The 19,002-nt window shown below is 41.6% G+C and overlaps 1 protein-coding gene across 2 annotated transcripts in view; it reads left to right on the forward strand.

Annotated features, from left to right (window-relative positions):
* Nucleotides 1-2,887: 2,887 nt before the first annotated feature.
* Nucleotides 2,888-19,002, forward strand: part of LOC139697550 (phospholipid-transporting ATPase VD) — a 293,007-nt gene continuing 276,892 nt past the window's right edge. For both annotated transcript variants that reach the window (XM_071596301.1, XM_071596302.1), the window contains exons 1-2: nucleotides 2,888-3,014; nucleotides 3,445-4,755. In XM_071596301.1, the coding sequence (XP_071452402.1) occupies nucleotides 3,452-4,755 (1,304 nt within the window). In that variant the 5' untranslated portion in view covers nucleotides 2,888-3,014; nucleotides 3,445-3,451. The remainder of the gene's footprint in view (nucleotides 3,015-3,444; nucleotides 4,756-19,002) is intronic.

Below are 19,002 nucleotides of genomic sequence, written 5' to 3' on the forward strand. Positions count from 1 at the left end.
CCATTTATTAAGGCTGAATGTTGTTCTAGTTTTCTGTATATTTTATTCATTGTAGGTAACATGATTTGCTTTTATATATTTTAAGAATATGAAAACCTTATTTCCACGGAAAAACTAGACATTGCCTATACAGGAAGGGGCTTCTTATTATTTAACAAGATAATTTCCTTTGCTAATCATTGATTTTCATTATCAATTATTATTTTCATTACTACTTATTAATAACAAAACAATTACATACCAAAGCTGTAAGGAACATCTGAAAGTACAGCAGAAGATATGGTATCTATACAAGAGTTGGAATTAATGAATTGCCTGAAGGTACTTGGAGTCAATGGATTAGATTTTTTGAATCGGGCATTAGAAAAAGACATTGAAACTGCATCATATCCCTGAGTGAGAATGGAATAATGAAAATACAGAATTAGGTATAAAAAAGTACATAGAGATAAATAATAAACTGAAGCAGGAAACTAATTGGGAAAAAAGAAAGAAATGGATGATGCAGTGCAAGGATATGGAAAGTTTAGAAAGGAAGGGTGAAATGGGTGCACTGCATAGAAAGGAGAAAGGATTATCAGGACGTAAGAAGGTAAAATTGATGCACACCATCAAAGAGGTCAGAAAATTATTAATTGAACATGGAAACATTCAATAGAGATTGAAAGAACACATCTATGAGGTACGAAAGAGTATCTATGAGGTGAGGATAATATGCCAGTAAGCTTAGACATAGAAAGCAAATGTGAAGTAGACGATGAAAGCTTGGGTCCAGGCATATTTGATTGCGAGGTGGAAAGGGCATTGAGGAATCTGAAATGAAGTAAGGCTGTGGGGATGGATAGCATTCCTGTGGACCTACTCGAGGGTTTTGGAAATAGGAGTTTTCACTTTTTAATTTATAGCATGTTTGAGGAAGCCTTGCCAGAATACCTTTGTCATGGATAAGATACACCAAATAAAAGTAGTAAAATCAGATGAAAAGAGACATCAGGACTAATTCACTCATTATCTCTTGTACCTCTTTATCTTTTAATGTACAAAGCAAAATAAAAAAGAACATTATTATGAAAAGAAAATTTATTGAATATATAAAGATTTTTTTATTTCTTTAAAAGTGCAATTGAAGAGCTACTTAGAACAAGCTATGCACATGTGAAGGCATTGGTCGTAAAATCAGAGGGGAAGAGAAATATCAGGGTAAGTTAGACCTGTCTCCTGTTCCCAAATTTTAATGTACGGGGAGCACTCTAAAAAAGTGTTTGTTTATTAAAGAAAAATGTATTGATTATATGAAGATTTCGTTTTTATTTGTAAACATAATTGAAGAACTACTTTTTCACATAATCTCCAAGTTTCTCTATGAACTTGTTGTAGTAGAGTACTGGTTTTCTATACTTTTTGCAATTAACTCTTCCAACACAAAACCACCCTTGTGCTTGCATTCCCTGCGAATTATCATCATATGATGGCCCATTCTCAAATAATACACACTATTTTTCAATAACCTGGCATTAAATTGAATTGCTATCATACATTTAAAGCAATGGGCAGTGATTTATTGGGGTTACACTCTTATGCACACAAAACATGAGTCTTGGGGGACACTTTCTACTTGGATGCAATGTGAATCCACCACATTTTTTACAACTATCAATAGGCTGAATTTACTAGCCACATAGCCCAAAATAATTTGAAACGGAGAAAATTTGCAAGTAACTATATATAATTAGATAACATAATTCTCCCAGTGAGAACGTGGAGGCTATGGATGGCCTGTACTAGTTTCTGACTCTCCCTTTTATATAAAGATGCAATGGTGATAGATACATTGGAGTTATTGATTGCAATATTAGAAGTAGGTAGAGGGCAGATAAAGCAAGGATTCCAGTCGTAATGTTTATCAGTGAAAAACTGCAGTAACTGTTGAAATACAGGTATTTTCAGTAATTGTACAAGATAATTGGAAGAAGATAAATTACTATGAAGAGTAATTATGTACCTACTGAAGTTAAAGATGAGAAATCAATTCAAAGATAGGTAGGGGTAGACCTCACCTTTTACTAAGCCCTGTGATGTTTGAAATGTAGGACGGTAGGGTCCTTGTGCTGCTCATAAATTTCCAGGTAGATATTATTACCTAAAAAATCATTTCTGTATCCAGGGGTGTTTAAGTCACCTAGACTTGAGACAAATCCATCTATATTTCGACACCTCCCACTTATTCGTCACACCCATTTTGTAGGGATGGAAGTATTCTTTTGTGTTGAGGTCATAAAATGGGGAAATAAATTGGAAAATCACATGGGGAAATGATTCTCAAAAAAGAAAGGCCTACTTAGGGTACACATGGGATCAAGCGTCGAGTCTCACTAGTTAGAACAGTAATTTGCAATACAGTGAAAAACTCCTAAGGAAAATAAACACATGCCGAAAGAAACAAGTTTAGGGGGTTAGTTAAGTTACGGTGTTTGTGATAATGGCATGGAAAAAGATTATCAAAATAACACTGGAAAGAAAGGAAGAGATATGGAAATGAATTAGATCACGTGAAGTAAAAATAAATCGGCAAATAAAAAGTAAGGATTAATAACCTGTAAAAAAGAGGATTGGACAGCATATAATAGTTTTAAAAGTCCCTGCTAAAGAATAAATATAATTAATTGCGTAATTACAAATATTTAAAATGAGAAAGTTTTAATCAGAACAACAATGTATCTAGAACAAAATCATAAAAAATAAACTTTTAATTTTTACTGGCAGAATTTCGCTGCTATTTTGTTTTCTTAACAAGTGCCGGAGTTCTCCGCGCGGGGTGTTACCATCGGCTGTTGTTGGATGAAACGACAGTTGTCGTTCAGTTACGTTGGGGGAAACGTGTCTCAGACAGTGGAAAGTGAGGGAGAGTTGTATACTCGTGCAGTGCTCGTGTTTATTGCATGTTTTGTGAAATTTATTAATGGCGGAAACATTTAAAGTGGCTTTTATAGTTTTATGTGGAAGTAATGAGGAAGGTTAGTGAAAATTAAGGCAAATTCATGTTTCGAGATACGCTGTCAGCTATGTTTTGACAGCATAATTATTATTTTATTTTCTTATCTGGCCAAGGCCAATTTGTGATCTTAACACTTATTAACCGTGGCGAAAGTGAATTTATGTTTATTTAATTTGTGTTATTTCAAAGATTGAGTTATTCCGGGACGATGTTAACGAAAAACTTTTCAAATTTTATTTTCTGTGAATGTGTGGATGAAATTTCCTACTTAAGATAGATATTTAAAAAACTAAACTTACTGTGATATTTTCGATGCAATTATTTAATTTTTATTTTTATTTCAGTTTTGGAATACAAATAAAATTTAAACGTGACCAAATGGCGATGTTTTATTACTCGTTCAAATCATCTTTTTGAAAACAGTTATGGTTTCTGTTAATTCATTGCAGATGATCAATGATGATGCCAGGGAGTGGAGAGAAGTCATCCGAGTGTGCCACCTACTTGTTTCCCGTAACCACGGTTGCAAATCCGCCAGGGGATGGAACCACCGCAACGAGTTCTTCGGAAACCATGCGGAAGACCGATGCTATCGTGGTGGCATCATCATCCCGCGAAGCCCTATCTGTCCCCGTTCGTGCATTGGATGGACCAGCCATGGTTACCGAGGTGGCACATACCCCAATACGCCCTCACACCGCGGCCTTACCAGTATCGACTACCAGCAGCCTTCCGCGAAACATACCACACGGCCGCGGACACATACGAAGTGCCAGCCACGGATCTCAGTCATCCTCTGCGGCAAGCAGCCTTCTTACATACGGTGACCAAAGTCTTGCGGTACCGGTGATACCATCTTCATCTCTCCCAACTGCTAGTAGCCTTAGACCCACGCCCGCCCTCAAAAAAGGGCACCAAAGAGCCTTATCCCATGGCAGTAGTAGTACATGCACTGGTGGCGTACTTCAACGAGGACGCCTGGCGGGGTCTCGAACGGACTTCATCCTCCCGCCAGGCCATCGGGATGAGACTCCATCATCTTCAGCATCTTCTAGTAGGCAATATCCGCGTCATCTTAGGCAGGCGTCCCGTGGATCAGATTCGTTATTTCCCCACGGTGGTGGTCATTCAAGGCAGGCATCGCGCTCGGAATCAATTTACACCCTTCGACAGAGTAATAGTGCGGGACTATTTGCGTCTGTTCCCTTTCTGACCACCCTTTGGAATGGCGGTAGTATCCTTTTCTGGAGGAGGAGACGAGGTAGTAAAGCAGCTGAGTCCGCCGATGGAACCATCCCGTCCGTGGAGACTGGTACATTGCCCCGCTCCGGTGCTTTGCCCGTCAGTCTTACAGGAGCATCCGGAAGCCCTCAGGAAGGCGGTGCGAATGGAACCTCTGGTAGGCGATCTTCGAGACGCCGTACGGTTGTGCCGAACCACCTGGTGTCCCCAGACACTCCCGCCAAGAGACATCCCAATCGTGCTTTCCCAACAAATCGGATCCGCACCACCAAATATACTTTCCTCTCCTTTCTGCCGAAAAATCTTTTCGAGCAGTTTCATAGGATGGCCAATTTATACTTTCTTTTTATTGTGCTTCTCAACTGGTTCCCTGCGATTAATGCATTCGGCAAGGAAGTGGCGATGATTCCAGTTGCATTCGTGCTCGGTGTCACCGCGATCAAGGATATGTTCGAGGATCGACGCCGGCACGCCAGTGACAAGAGAATCAACAACTCCACTTGCAGAGTCTACAAAAGGTAAGGCTTTCCTGCTAGTTTTTAAAATACTTTCTTTTTTGATTAGGCAGCAGATTGCAGCGATTTCATGGTATGAATCTCATTTATTTTGCGGATTATAATGAAAACTTCCATAATCAGGAAACTGGAAACCGCGCTCTCTCATGTTTTATTTAAGTTTTTCCTATTTGTTGTTTCATTCCGTATTTAGTTCACATTTTCGCACTCCCTAGCTGCAATTTCTCTGAGAGACGAGAGCTAACAAGTATTATCATAAAATCACTGGTGCCTTCGCAACCATGGGTCAGGCGTGTCTTTTGGTTCGACCGTTATTCCCCGCCTACCTCATTCATGCACGGAATATTTAATGAGCTCAAACATGAAGGTCGTCTACCTAACTTAAAGTTCTTTAGTTATATCTTCCTCGCAGTTCTAGTTCTCATCTATTTTTCTCGAAAAGTACCCCTTATTCTTTGATCCCGTAACACTTTATCCACCGTAATCATGAAATGTTCTTTATGGCGCCACCACGTTTTGATAAACGTACGGTTTTTTTCGTATTTTCATTCTCGTCTCCCCCAAGATACCTGTTTGTGTTCTCTAGTTAAGATTTCCAACGATTTAGATATGGTAATATGTGTACGAGTTGGGCCCGTGCCAGGTCCTCATGATGCTGTTCAGATGTTTTTGCACGGATTGCATTATTTAGGTCATTGCTGAAATTATGTGTTAACTACACAGGCAGCAGGTTTGCATCCCAACCTATGGTGATTTTCAGTGAGTTAATACTTCATTGCTAAGAGAGAGAGAGTATCTGTGTGTTAATTTTATTATTGTTGCTATAGTACTTAATATTCTTGCTTAAATTACTTAAAATTTGATTGAATTACAATAATAACATTATTTATACTACAAATGGTTTAGTCGATGGCAGACACTGGGGTCTTTAAGTTTTTATTGTCTCATTAAGAATGCAACAAGTTGGTAGCGTGCCAGATATTTATTTGCGATTTGATCGTATGCATTGATTAAAATTCCTCGCTGGACTAAGCGACAGACATTCGAAATTTGTTAATACTATTTCGGTTACTGTACCGCTTATGTTGAGCTTCGGAATTTTCGCTATAGAAAGCTCCGCCAGCACTCTCGACTGTTTCCGAATTGTTGCTATAACTTTTGAACATTATCCGATGGTAATTTCCAAATTTCTAAGTTGCCTACATTGATAAATCTCGACGAATGATATGATTTAAACGTAACTCTTACTCGTGACCTTCCGGTTAAGCCAAGGAACGTATTTCATATTTTACCTCAATTTCATTATTATGTCGTAACGGGAAAGATTAAATATTATTCTATATTGTGTACAGTAAAGGGTTAGCGTTATTTCATAATTAATTTTATATCCGATATTAAATAGTTAAAAATATGCTCATGGCAAGTACCCTTGTCAATTCGTTGCAGGTCAGAGTGGTTGGCATTTGACTGTCGGCCATCGTTTAATGGCCAGGTTTAATTACGCTGTAAATGTCAGTGTCTATTTTGATTTAAGAGTAGGATTACAAGAAGTAACGGCGGGCTATGCGAGATCAAAATTGTCGCGGAATTCTTTTTATCGGGAAATGATGTTAATTTGTTGAGTAAAATTCATTCGCCATTTTTATTGAGAAAAATACTTTTTTTGTCGTAGCAGCGTTTATTTTATGGAAATGTGGGAGCAAATACAGATACAGTAGGGATCGTTATCGCTGTAATTTTAGTTTTGGGTATTTTTTATTTTAAAATTTACCGTTCTCTGCGGTTAATCGTCGTGTTTATTAAATATCGAATTCCTCTTCAAAACGCAATGGGGGATTCTTAAAGAGTTAGCTTGCGTAATCTTGGATTTCCCCTACATGCCCGGCGATCTGTAGGGTCATGTGGATTTTGTTTGCTCCTGTGGTGGACGGCCAACCGCTATGTAAATGGTTCTCCTGGGTCACTGTTGCCTCACCAGTTGCCATTCTCCGACTGTGAAGGAACCGGTTTCAAGGCGAGAGTAGACGCAGTCTTCCAGTATCTTCCGGCTCTCGTTTTCTCCAGGCTTACCCATCTGCCGCTCCCATGCCATGCCCTCGGAAAAAAGAAATAATGAATTCGTTACTTATTAGTGGAGTGCTCTTCCTTTGTTATCGCCATCTAAAAAGCTTTTGGCGCCGGGTTCTTAGATCTCTGTGATACCATTGCTCCTTATATTCCCGTCGCCCCTTCTAAACGACGCTGCAGCTTTTTTTAGTGCACTGATCGGAACAAAGGGTGAAGTCGTCAGTTGCATCTGGAAAAGGGGAAATGGGAGTAGGTGGACCTGTGTTTGCTGAAAGTCATCGTTGGAATTTTTAGGTTGGTTGCAACTTCTTTTTCGGGTCTTCCCGGGAGGAATGAACTCAGTGGGTTCATCTGGTAGCAATTTCGAAATGGGCAGGAAATAGAAGAAGCAACTTAAGTGGCCCGCGGTGGAGCGATTCTCTTTTATCGTTGGTCTATTGAGGAAAACATAAGGTGGCTTCTTGTTCCATCTATTGCTCGTGAGTAGTTGAACGATTTCGGGAGGGTGAAGCTGACGGCTTCGGTCAATCGGGGACACCATATGCTGCATAACTTGTTTCATTCTACAATCAATATATTATGGTATCCTGTCAGGGATATCTTCATGTTCAATCGACGAGTCCGATTTTCATCTAGCTAAATATTCAAACCATATTTTTGGAATTCGGTTTTTAATCCATGGCTTCTTGATTTTCATGTTCGTTTTTTTCTATTAAGCTTTACATGTATGTAAATTATCAATTGATTTTTATTTTAAATTTTGGATCTTTGCAAAGTTCCTTTGCCTTTCTTTTTGTTTTTCTATCTAACGCTGATATAATCGCCGCAGACTTTCTCATTTCCCCATGTAATGTCGAGGAAGTGGGGTAAGTTTGTGAGGCTAAGACGTTAGCTATCGATTTTTTCATCGAAGTAGAGCGTCTTATCCGGTCATCAACCTATAGAATGTGTAGATGCAAATGGTAGTACGAGATGATCCAATTTCCACTATGAATTGTTATGAGTAATTAGTACATGCCACATTAAGACCGTAGAACTGATTTGACTATGCGTCTTCTGAATCTGAATATGTGAACTGAAATCTAACGTTGCTTGGATGTGGATTATTTCCTCTGCTCATTTTTTCAAATTTTCAAAATAATTTATTAAAAATATTTATTGGATAATTCTATTAAAAGTAAAAATAATTGAAAATACTTCCATTTTTAATCCCTATCACAGGGCAGCTTTTACTGTGATCGCTGCAAGTCCTACTCTGGACCTGAAGGTAGTCATTGCGACCCATTTTTCGAAGATAGCTGGGAATGCCGTATGTTTTTATGGAGTAGAAAGAAAAATTAAGTTTCCATTACGCTAGTGAACTAATTGTAACGTTTATTACGTTGGGCTTTCCTTGAGGAAAACATATGGGGAATATGTGCTCAAATCGACGGAAAGGATCTCTCAAAAATGTATTTTGGAAATGTCGAGACAATTAAATATCGATGTATTCTTTGTCATACTATACCTCTCACTTTGAGTATGCTGCTTGTGTATGGAATCCTAGCTAATTTGTGTTTTATTCCATAATCATTTCGAATGCAGAGGTCGATTTCGAATGAGGTCATTTATATTAGGAAAATTGTCATTTAATGTAAAAATTCCAGAGTGCCGTGCGCATATAGTGGATGACTCCGTTAAAAGTTAGCGGCTCCTCCCGCAGTTTCTTGGAATATGCCATTTTATACCTATAGTTTCATAAGTGTGAAGATCAGTAGTTAAACTGGGTTAGAAACGTATTGTTTCGCTTTATACGAAGGGCAAAAATAACCGTCGTCGAATTCAGTTGGAGGATAAATTAGTCAATTTAATTATTTTCATTATAATTAGTAATTGCAGCTCGGTATGGTATGCATAGAGCACTAGTTAAAACTTAGAATACTACAGTTTATTTATGTGGTGTGCTTTCGTAGTTTGCATTTTTTTAAACTTTTGTTCGTTTAGCAATGTGTAACGTAGTTCGAGCATTTCTGGCTTGGGATATGCTAACACACTCCATAACTGTTGCTTTCAGGTTACAATGTAAATGTAGATTGCCTTTACAGCTTGCATGTGGTACGAAGTCGTTGGGATTTGAATTTTTTTGGGAGCATTAATTCGTCACCGTAACCGAATTAATGATTCGAAAGCGAACTCCAAGCCGCGCGGCTGCTACAATGGGCAAGTGGAGTACGGGAAAGGAAATATTTCCGTGTTCGAGCACACTTCTTTTCCCAATAGAATTTTCCCTCAAGCAATGTTTGACAAACGGCGGCATAACAGCTTTTAACGAAGGAGAAATGACCCATTGGCAGTTTTTGATTTTCTGCGCGGGCTCGCTTGAGTGCAATGACTCTTTGAGGTGGTGTTCGTTTTACATCGATTAATTCGCATTTCCTCTGACGCGAGCGGTTGACTCTCTTCCTCCGTCGAGTCGTAGAGAGAGTGCAGTTCTATGGGCTCCTACGTTTCGGAGCGAGTGGAGAGGGAAAATTTCTCCACTCCGTTCCGTACGGATCTTTTCTTGACATTTCCCCGCGATCGTCACTTTCCTTCATTCCCCCTCCCACCCTCCTCCCCGGGACGGGAGAGAGAAGCCGAGTCCCACCAGCGCGTAGTTTCCGCGTCGTCTCCTGCGACTCGACGAAAAGAAATGGAAGAAGTGTAAAAAATAATAAGAGACGCCAAGGTGGTCTCCAGTTGTACACGCGTTCGTGCTCCGTGCATGCGTACCCAGAGACAGGAGTGTAAGAGGGAGGAGGAGGGTGCAGATTCTCGTGAGTCTCTCTCTTCCATTCTCACCCTCTCTCTGGTTGCTATGCCGTCCGAAGAAGGAAAGCCCGCGATCGATGTTATGCGAAAGCACAAAAGGGTTGAATGGAAAAAGAGGGAGAGAGAGCTGTGGGGGAAGGGGACGTGGTGGTGGAGGATGGACGAGGAGGGAGAACTGTTTTTTTCGCGGGGGAGGGTGATTCGCGCGGTGTGCTCAGGAGGGGGTTGGGCGGAGCGGGGTGGCAGAACATTACGACGAGTGATGCTCGAGAAAAGGTCGGAGGGTGGGGAATGCGGGGAGACACGGGGTTGGCCCGCGGGGTCTCCGGGGTGGTTTTGCCATGTGTGGGAGAACGAGGGATGATGAGTCCATCTCCTCCCCCCTGGAGAAGACGGGTATCCACGGGTGCGTGTTTCCTTCAGGCCTGGATTCTTCAGCGATTTGATTTTTTTTGGCAATGCATTAGTAAATTGGTCCCACTCTCGTTGTTCTCATAGCCCTATGGGGAGCTCTATTAAACCTTGGCGATGCGCCTAGGAATTGTTTTGTGCCCGGCTGGTTAAGAGTTTAAAAAAAAACAGAAAGATAGCATCATCTGTTATCGTTTTATTTTTTTTGAACGCATTAATGTTATTGGAGCCATGTGTGTAGTGTTCACCGTCCAGAAGCGTACATTCGTAAACAGTCCTCAGAGATACCAATTAAAACTTCGTGAATCGCACCTAGAAATGTGTCCTCATTCTTCAGGCGGTTAGTGTTTAAAATTAAGTTGAATGGTATCGTCTTGGTTCGCATTGTTTTCATATTAGTTGTTTAATTTGGCCTATTCGCTAGTTGTCTCCATCGTAATGTGCTTGGCAGTCCTTTCTGAGCTTTATTAGCAATAGTGTCGCTCTTAGGGAAGTGCTTTCCAGCAAAGTTGTTCAATTTTTTCGACATGGTAAAGATACGACAATCACCATGACCAGATATACATTTACGCAGAAGTTTGATAAGTATATCTGGTAGTGCAACATTTCAGCGTTTAATAAATCATTCGCCAAGACCAGAATCCACCCTCTCCCGCGGTATTCGCCTTGACAGGTATCCCAGCCAAAGCGAATGATTTGTACACTCTGAAATTATGGTTGAGTAATTGACATTAAGCAGATGATTTAGTTAAAAGTTACTGTCGTGGTATCTCCCACAGTTTCTTGGAATAACTAATAGTGTTCAACCCACTTCCTCATCTATCGCTTACTGTAGTCCAACAGTGACGAAATTTACTCTAGTCATGGAATCATATGTCTTCAAATAATCTTTTTATTATTTAGCATATTATTGAGAAAGAAGTGCCTTTGGCCGTTTTAGCACACTGACTGTGGGAAGTTTTGACATTTTAGGAGAAGAGGTGTTTTATAAGATATTTCAAGATACTTGAAGTATCGTTACATTTATAAGCTGTCGTGGTGTTTGACACGATTTTCACAAAAATTATTTCCTTGTGACCTTTCTGAATTTTTCTGATTAGTAGTTTACTTGAATAGGCTCTTTGAATGCCGTCGAAGGGTTACTATCATGAAACTGTCGGGTAGCGTGATTCTAATGACTGGTGAATGTTAGCAGTCATAACATTGCGCCTTAAACTCGGTTCATAATACCTCAGGTGGATGTATACCTTACAAGGAATTGTCGTTCCACCACTTTTTAAACCACGAAGACCTGCCGTTAAATCAAATTTTAGGTTTCTTTATAGTTCACATTAAATTCACGCACCCTACCAACTTACTTCTCGGGTTCGGATAAAAAAATTCAAGTGTAAGAGAAAAATCTTTCATTTTTAAAGTTTGCAAGATGCAGATGTACAATAGACAAATTTTAGTATAATTTTTAAACCTTTCCCTCCTTAATTAAATAAAATTCTAATTAAATAAATTCACAAGTGATGAGAAATAATGCATTCAATGTAAGGAATGTGGACAAGATGTGGCCGTGGTTATAATTTTACGCCCTACATTTCATTTGCGCATTTCACCAATGGACCGCCAAACGATGCAACAGGTCACAGCTCAAGAGAAAGATTATTTTTAGTTCATTCTCATCGGAATAGGGATTTTACTTTCTTCAAGTTGACGTCGTCGAGCTTTTGGAAAAAATTATCGTATGTTTTCTTTAATATTTGAGGAATTAAAAGGCATTACCTATCCTAATGTGAATTGAAAACATGCATGTGTGTTGCCTTTGTGTAGAACGTACAATTTTATGTTAGTCCCTCAAGGGTTTTAAGCAATTCTCGGGGATCATGGTTGCAACGTCATCATGGAAACTTCAATGTCTGTTTTCCTTCGAGTTTTTTTTAGCCTTGAGTGTATCCACATGATGAAGAAAGTTCTAGTGTCGTGGATGTTTTATGGGGTCGTGTGTTGGTCTTCGCAAGAGAACTTCTTTTGCTTACTCGAGTCGGTTCTCGTGAACTTTCGTATTTTGCTGGACGCGCTTATTCAGACGTGACCGACTGCCGTTATTTCGAGAGCTTCCCGCGAGAGGACGTTAAATCTTTGTAAGTCTTCTCTTCCAGGAAACTTGAACTTGGTCCGTTAAAACCTGCGGTGATTGGGGATTTGTGAGATTTCATTGGTTTTCATGTATGGTTTCAGTAGCACACAAAAACAGGCAGGATGTCGTTGCGAAAAATGAGTGATCAAAATAGTGAGTTCTACGTTCTGGAAAACATCGGTGTAATATGTTGGTTTCAGATGACGTGGATATATGCCCCGAATATGTTATTTTACAATGTCCCCTCCTCATTCGAGCAAAAATGAAGTATTTCGGTGACAGTTTTGGGGGAACCCTTGTGTAATGGTTCAGATTCGATTCCTGGGGTGAAGGGTGAATATATAGGAAGGCGCATGTCCTAAAACCACCATTTGTTCAATTTCAGTATAGAAGATAGGGCATTTTCCTTTGCGAAAAATATCTATATGTTGAAGATGTCCCTATGGGTTGCGAAACGTGTGACGCGATCACTTAAAAATTCCTCACGTCTCGAGTACTGAGCAACCTCTCCAGAAGTTTCGTTGTACTTTCTTTTCTTTAAGTTTATTTAAAAAAATCTTGATTCTGTTGGAGTGTGGAGGAATTGAATAATCTCATATGCTATTGCAGATCCGTTACCGTACAATATTCACGTGATTTCTTCTTTTGTCTTTGGTTTGTTGAACTGTCTTCAGTGTCTTGAACTGCGTATGAATTCATGTGCTAATAGCATAAGAAAGGGTTGCGATTTTCTGTGGTATTTCGTATAATATTGCATTCGAGAGCATTATTTTAATTTATAAAATTACAATTTTTTTGGCCCAAGAATGGTGATGGAATTAGACGAAGGTGGTTTAGGATCATGTGTAGAAATTATGAGATACTGTAGATAAGTAGGTGTATTTTTCAGAGGACTGTAAAAAGTTTACTTATATCGGTGCTGTATGCTTGCAGGCAATCTAATGCGCTGTTTTTACTCCCTGTTTACTGGTTATGTGATACTTCATTATGGCGAGTGGCTGGTCTTTCATCTCACGGAGGATGTGAAGGCTAATTTGAGAATCGACATTTTTGTGAGCACGCAATTAAAATTTTAAACTCGCTTGAAACGCAGAAATCTCATTTTTTATCGCAATTAGTATCAGGGCTGATGCATTGGAACTCTTCCAGAATGTCAATGAACGCGCTCATTTCGGTCATCGCATTTTTCAACGTACTCGTCTGCGAAATTTTTACTGACCATGCTAGAGTTATTAGATCTAATTTGAATCTCGCTCATTTCTGGTTCCTGTTCTTTCAAAGTCCAGTAAATATTTCGTTTGTTTTTATTTAGAAGTACAAGATTTTTTAATTATCTTTCATTGGTGGTATTGGTTCATGCTTCGTTATTATGTAATTACATCCAGTCACCATCCATCTGGATAAGGTAATATTTGAAGAATCCTGTTCTTTTCTGCCTGTGCGGAGCAGGACTTTTCGCAATTTTAAAAAATATTTTAGCTGAATTTATTTTGAGTTAGCATGAATTACAATGCGCTTCGAGTGCCTTCTTCCATTTTTAGGTTCTTCCATAGTGGTACGGCATTCTTAGTCTTAATCTTTCGAGCGTCCCGTAATTCTAGCTTTTTTTTCGTACCCACTGAAGCCTGGGAAAGTACTGTTAATTTCATGGGAGTGAAAGTGGTGGGTGTACTATTTGAAATTAGCACGAGGCGTGATCGTGTCATTTTTTCGCTCTACTTTAGCAACAGTGGCTCATCCGCCACCGCTGACCGGGTGTGAAGGCGTGAATTGTTAGCAGCATCGGCTTTGATTGGGGTCAATGGGTTGTCATTTGTCTGGTGCTCCCCTTCGTATTTCGTCCCCTTCCGCAGACGTGCACACACGACTCGTCCCCGAGCTCGTTTCTCGCATCGAGGGCGTGGTTGATGACGCCCGGGTGCTCGATGTTTCAACAGGCGCCCTGTCGATGGCTTCTCGTCAATCCTTAAACCTGATTTTTATTCGGCCAATCCGGAGATTTTTTCAGCTCTTGTCGGTTACATATACATACACGTGTGTGTGTATGTGTGTATGTATGTGTGTGTGTGTGTGTATATATATATATATATATGTATGTATGTATATATATATATATATATATATATATATGTATGTATGTATATATATATATATATATATATATATATATATATATATATATATATATATATATATATATAAAAGATATGTTTTACCATAAACACAGTAATCAACCCGAAGGTCGGTTTAGTAGGTGATGGTGTATAATTCACACATCAGGGTAGGAGGGCCAGTTCCTTTCCCTGTGCCGGTTATGGTTTCCCAGGAAGACCCAGTTGCCGTAAAATAAAATACCTTGGGTGGAGCTACAGGTGCCCAGGGAGCCTTACCCGGTAATCGAACCCGGGACCCTCCGGTCAATTTTAGGTATTTTACAGTTTGTACAATTGAACTCTCTTTGAAATGTGGTTGATTCCATCTCGGTCTCTGTCGAATCATTGACACCCTCCGAGGACATTCTAACAAAAAATTCTTCGAAATAAGTAATTGCAGTAGTGCATTATTGCTCTCCCTGGTGTCAGCCCTTCCCATAGGTTTTGTCATACCGTTTCTGTCAATATTCAGTGCCATTGCATTTGAACAGTGTGTTTAACGTTATTCCAGCGAGTTCAAAATAGATCACAAGCCTCCGGGCCCTACGTGAATCATTTTAAAGTTGGGCAGCTAGAGACCCGCTTTTTGTCACAGGGCACAGTCCATGCAGCCGAGAGGCACCTTCGTGTCCTATTGTTAGTGGATAAGAATGGAAAACGTCTCAGTTGTAACCGCTGATCTAAATTCGTATGCATTTCAATGCTATTGTTTCTTGCTATACACCGTTTTGTTGTTATCGGATAGTCTTCCCCCTCGCATGTTATGAATTACAAGTCTCTTCCATTAAGGATTCAGATGTCTCCTCAGATACCTATGTGCGTAACAGTTGTAGATGAGAGAAGTTCTAATTTTGTTGGGCCCTGAAAAGGCGGCGACGGTCTGAGTCACTTGTCTTCAGTTCTTATACGGCATGCTGCTTTGGCCTTTGTTCTACCCTTTCTGTTGGCATTTACTTGTGAGAGCTGGATGTAGTTCATGATCATTTTCTACGGCAGGCACAAGAGGCCGTGTTCGCTACCGTTAAGGTATATTCCTTTTCAGTAAAGACGCAATTAAACAAATAGATTACTCAAAAGATGGAAATACTGCGAAAGGAAGTTGGCATTCCTGCCTTGGTAAGCATTGGATTGGAAACTGATAATTTTATTATTTTTTCTAGTGTGGTGTAATTGACTTTCTAATTGTCTTTATTATGTTGCCACTTGGTTTAACGGTTAACATAGTTGGATGCATCGCCAAATTTGAAATGCATGTAATGTTTTGCTGGCGAGCGAATTTTTATATTATTTTTGTTACGTGCAAATGATGAGCAACCTCCGAGACTCGATGCATAAATAGCCAATGACCGTTAGTGCTGTAAGTAATTCTCTCACTCGGAGGTATTGCCTACCGTTCGTGACAATTTGTTCTTTTCGTGGCATAAGATCGTGAAGTCGGTACTTCATTTTTTATATACTGTTCTGATTTTCCTCCGTATCCTCACGAACACCTAAATTTGATGACAGTCCTCTTGTAGGCAATTAAGTTTGCACAATCGGAAGAATAGATTTTCGGATTAATGAAAGCAGAGACAGTGGTTTTACCCCCCTGCGGGTAGGGGGTTAGAGAATACTCCCGCAGTATCCCTGCTTGTCGTAAGAGGCGACTAAAAGGGTGGGGAGAAAACCCCGAAATCAAACCCCAAGCCAGCAAGGGATGCGTCCGGACAGTGCTGTGGATCCACTGTCTGTGAGCGGCCATACCATCTGGCCTGCGATCCGCCCAGGTGTTTGCCGTGCCTGGAGACCCGTAAGGGAGAGAAGGGGATCCTGGAGGGTGAGCTTTCTGGTTCCCAGCAGGGTGTCGGATGCCCTGCATGGACCGGGGAGTGATACCCCTCTTCGGCCCCGGATTTCGTGTAAACGGGAGGCCGGGAGCTAGCCACTCCCGGTCAATCGGCTTCCGTCGCGTTTTCGCTCCGGTGGCGAGTGCCAAGGTTGTGGGGGTCTGCGTAGGGAGGTCGGAGATGTAAGGGTTTTGGTGGGCCCTTGCACCGAAGATCCACCCCGAAACAGACAACCACTCCAGAAGCGCTATATCCCTCGAGTTAGCCCTGGCGACCGCTCCGGTTTGGCGGAGTGGCGTCCCAAATGTGTGGCTCCGTGGCGGGTGGGGAGGCCGAGGGACGAATCATTTCTTATTATGGAGGAAAAACCCTTTCCACCACTAAAAAGATCCCGTCCGGACACCGGCGGGGGAGAAAAGTGTATCGGCGCATGTAAGCGCTATTTAATTATGTCTTGTGCAAAGGAAGGTGAGACCTTGAAAAAGGTTTCTCCCTTCTTAATTCGCAGAGTGTTGTCACAGATTGTGCCTGGGGACCCAAAGAGCGTGAAGAAGCTCAGGGATGGTACACTACTTATAGAGACCCTGAACGACACACAGAGCGAAAAACTGCTAGCTATGGGAATGCTCCATGACATTCCGATTAAGGTGGAGGTGCACCGCACTCTTAACACCTGTCGGGGAGTCATCAGTCACTACGACCTCCTATACGTGGACATCGAAGAAATCAAGAGAGAAATGTTCTCTCAGGGAGTGACTGATTGTCGTCGACTCACCACGAGGCGCAACGGAGAAAACGTGAACAGCACCTCCGTGATCTTGACGTTTGCGCGCGATAGACTACCCGACAAGGTGTTTGTGGGCTATGAATCGGTACCAGTGAGGCCATTCATCCCGAATCCCGTGCGTTGTTTCAAATGCCAACGGTTCGGCCATGTCGCGTCGCGCTGCGAGGGCAAGGCCACCTGCCCGCGCTGTGGCAAAGACGCGCACGAGGATAAAGAGTGCTCTTCGGAACCTCTTTGTGTCAATTGCGAGGGTACACACCCAGTGTACTCTCGTGATTGCCCGAAGATGAAAGAAGAGAGGAAAGTCATGGAGATAAAAACCCTTGAAAAAATCCCATATGCGGAAGCGAGGAGAAAATACAGGGCGCTAATCGCTCCAACTTTCTCCCGGTCCTTCGCTTCCGTTGCAACCACGCAATGTGTAAAGTGTACCATCGCCACGCAGACGGAGATACGGAAAGAATCCCCAATGGAAATCACGCAAGTGCCTAAACCCAAAAGGGTAAAGGACACAAAGAACAAGGTGGACAAGGAGCCACCTACTCCTGTGGGCCCTTCAAAGAAGAGCCCACTAAAAACCACCAAGGGGAACACGCCAAAAGGGCGTGAGAATACACCTTCCCCGCCGCCTCCAGTGAAGCCAAAGAAGCCGGAGGTAATTGAAGAGGACCAGAGTATCTCTGATACTGAGGTCTTCGCAAACGAGTGGAAGAGGAAACATCGCTTCAAGCGATAACCTCAATAGAGTTGGTCATCTCCCTTTTTAGTCAACTTATTTATTTATATATTTATTTATTTATTCATTTTAATTTAACACTTTAAATGTGTTCCATTCTGCTGTGGAACTGCAATGGTTTTTATCGGCACAAGGAGGAGCTGGCCATTTTAATCCAAGATTTTAAACCCTCTTGTATTTGTCTCCAAGAGACCCATTTTAAGGCAGAAGATAAGGGTATTCTGAAGGGGTTCACTGTTTTTAGAACGGATGACCTAAGTGGCCAACGAGCCCAAGGGGGAGTAGCAGTTGCGGCCCGTGAGGCCCTTTACACCTCGCGAGTCCAACTGAACTCTCCATTCCAGGCCGTCGCTGTCACGGTGCACACCCCTGAGAGGATGACGTTATGCAACGTGTATCTGCCAGAGGGTGCACCGGTGACCCGCCTGAACCTTGAAGCCCTTGTCCACCAGCTTCCTCAGCCGTTCATTTTGATGGGAGATTTTAATGCCCATGATCCTCTCTGGGGAGGTCCAGAAACCCAAAGCAATAGGAGAGGTCGAATTTTATCCAACTTTATTGAGGATTTTAACCTGTTTTTATTAAATAGCGGCGAAAAAACCCGCTTTAACAGCTTCAATGGGGAATTCTCAGCAATAGATCTTTGTCTATGCTCGAGAAGTCTAGCCCCAAAGCTGAAAATGTCCACCCACAACGATCTCTGTGGGAGTGACCATTTTCCTCTTCTACTCGTTAAAGAAGACTCTTCGCCCACCATTTCAAAACCTCCGGAAAAGTGGCGTATTAACCGTGCGGACTGGCCACTTTTCAAGCGCACGTTTACATATAAACACGACGCAAGTTTCGACGCGTTGCACAACGTCGATAAACTAAGTTCAACGCTGTTGGCGGCAGCTACCAAAAGTATCCCTCGTACGTCCGGGAACATTAATCGAGCTCCTGTCCCTTGGTGGAACGGGGAATGCGACCGGTTGATTCGGGCGAGGAAAAAAGCATTGAGTATTTTTAGAAAATATCCCACGGCAACTAATCTGGCATCGTACCGCCGTCTGAGAGCGCGAGCTCGAAGGGCCGTGAAGGAGGCCAAGAGGGCTTCCTGGATAGAATACGTCTCTACCATCAACCATCGCACGCCACTTGGTCAGGTATGGGACAAAGTGAAGAAAATCTCCGGGTCCAAGGGCTCATTTGTCATCTCGCCATTGCTTGTTGCTGGCCGGGTGGTTAATTTACCTGCCGAAATAAGCAACATATTTGCCAGTCAGTTCGCGGCCAATAGCAGTGACGAGGGCTATGCCGCGGACTTTGCGAACCTGAAGAGGCGATGCGAGAGAGTCCCTCTCAATTTTGATGCA

The sequence above is a fragment of the Hetaerina americana genome, unplaced genomic scaffold (assembly GCF_022747635.1).
Source record: "Hetaerina americana unplaced genomic scaffold, ioHetAmer1.1.p SCAF_8, whole genome shotgun sequence".
Taxonomy (NCBI): Eukaryota; Metazoa; Arthropoda; class Insecta; order Odonata; family Calopterygidae; genus Hetaerina; species Hetaerina americana.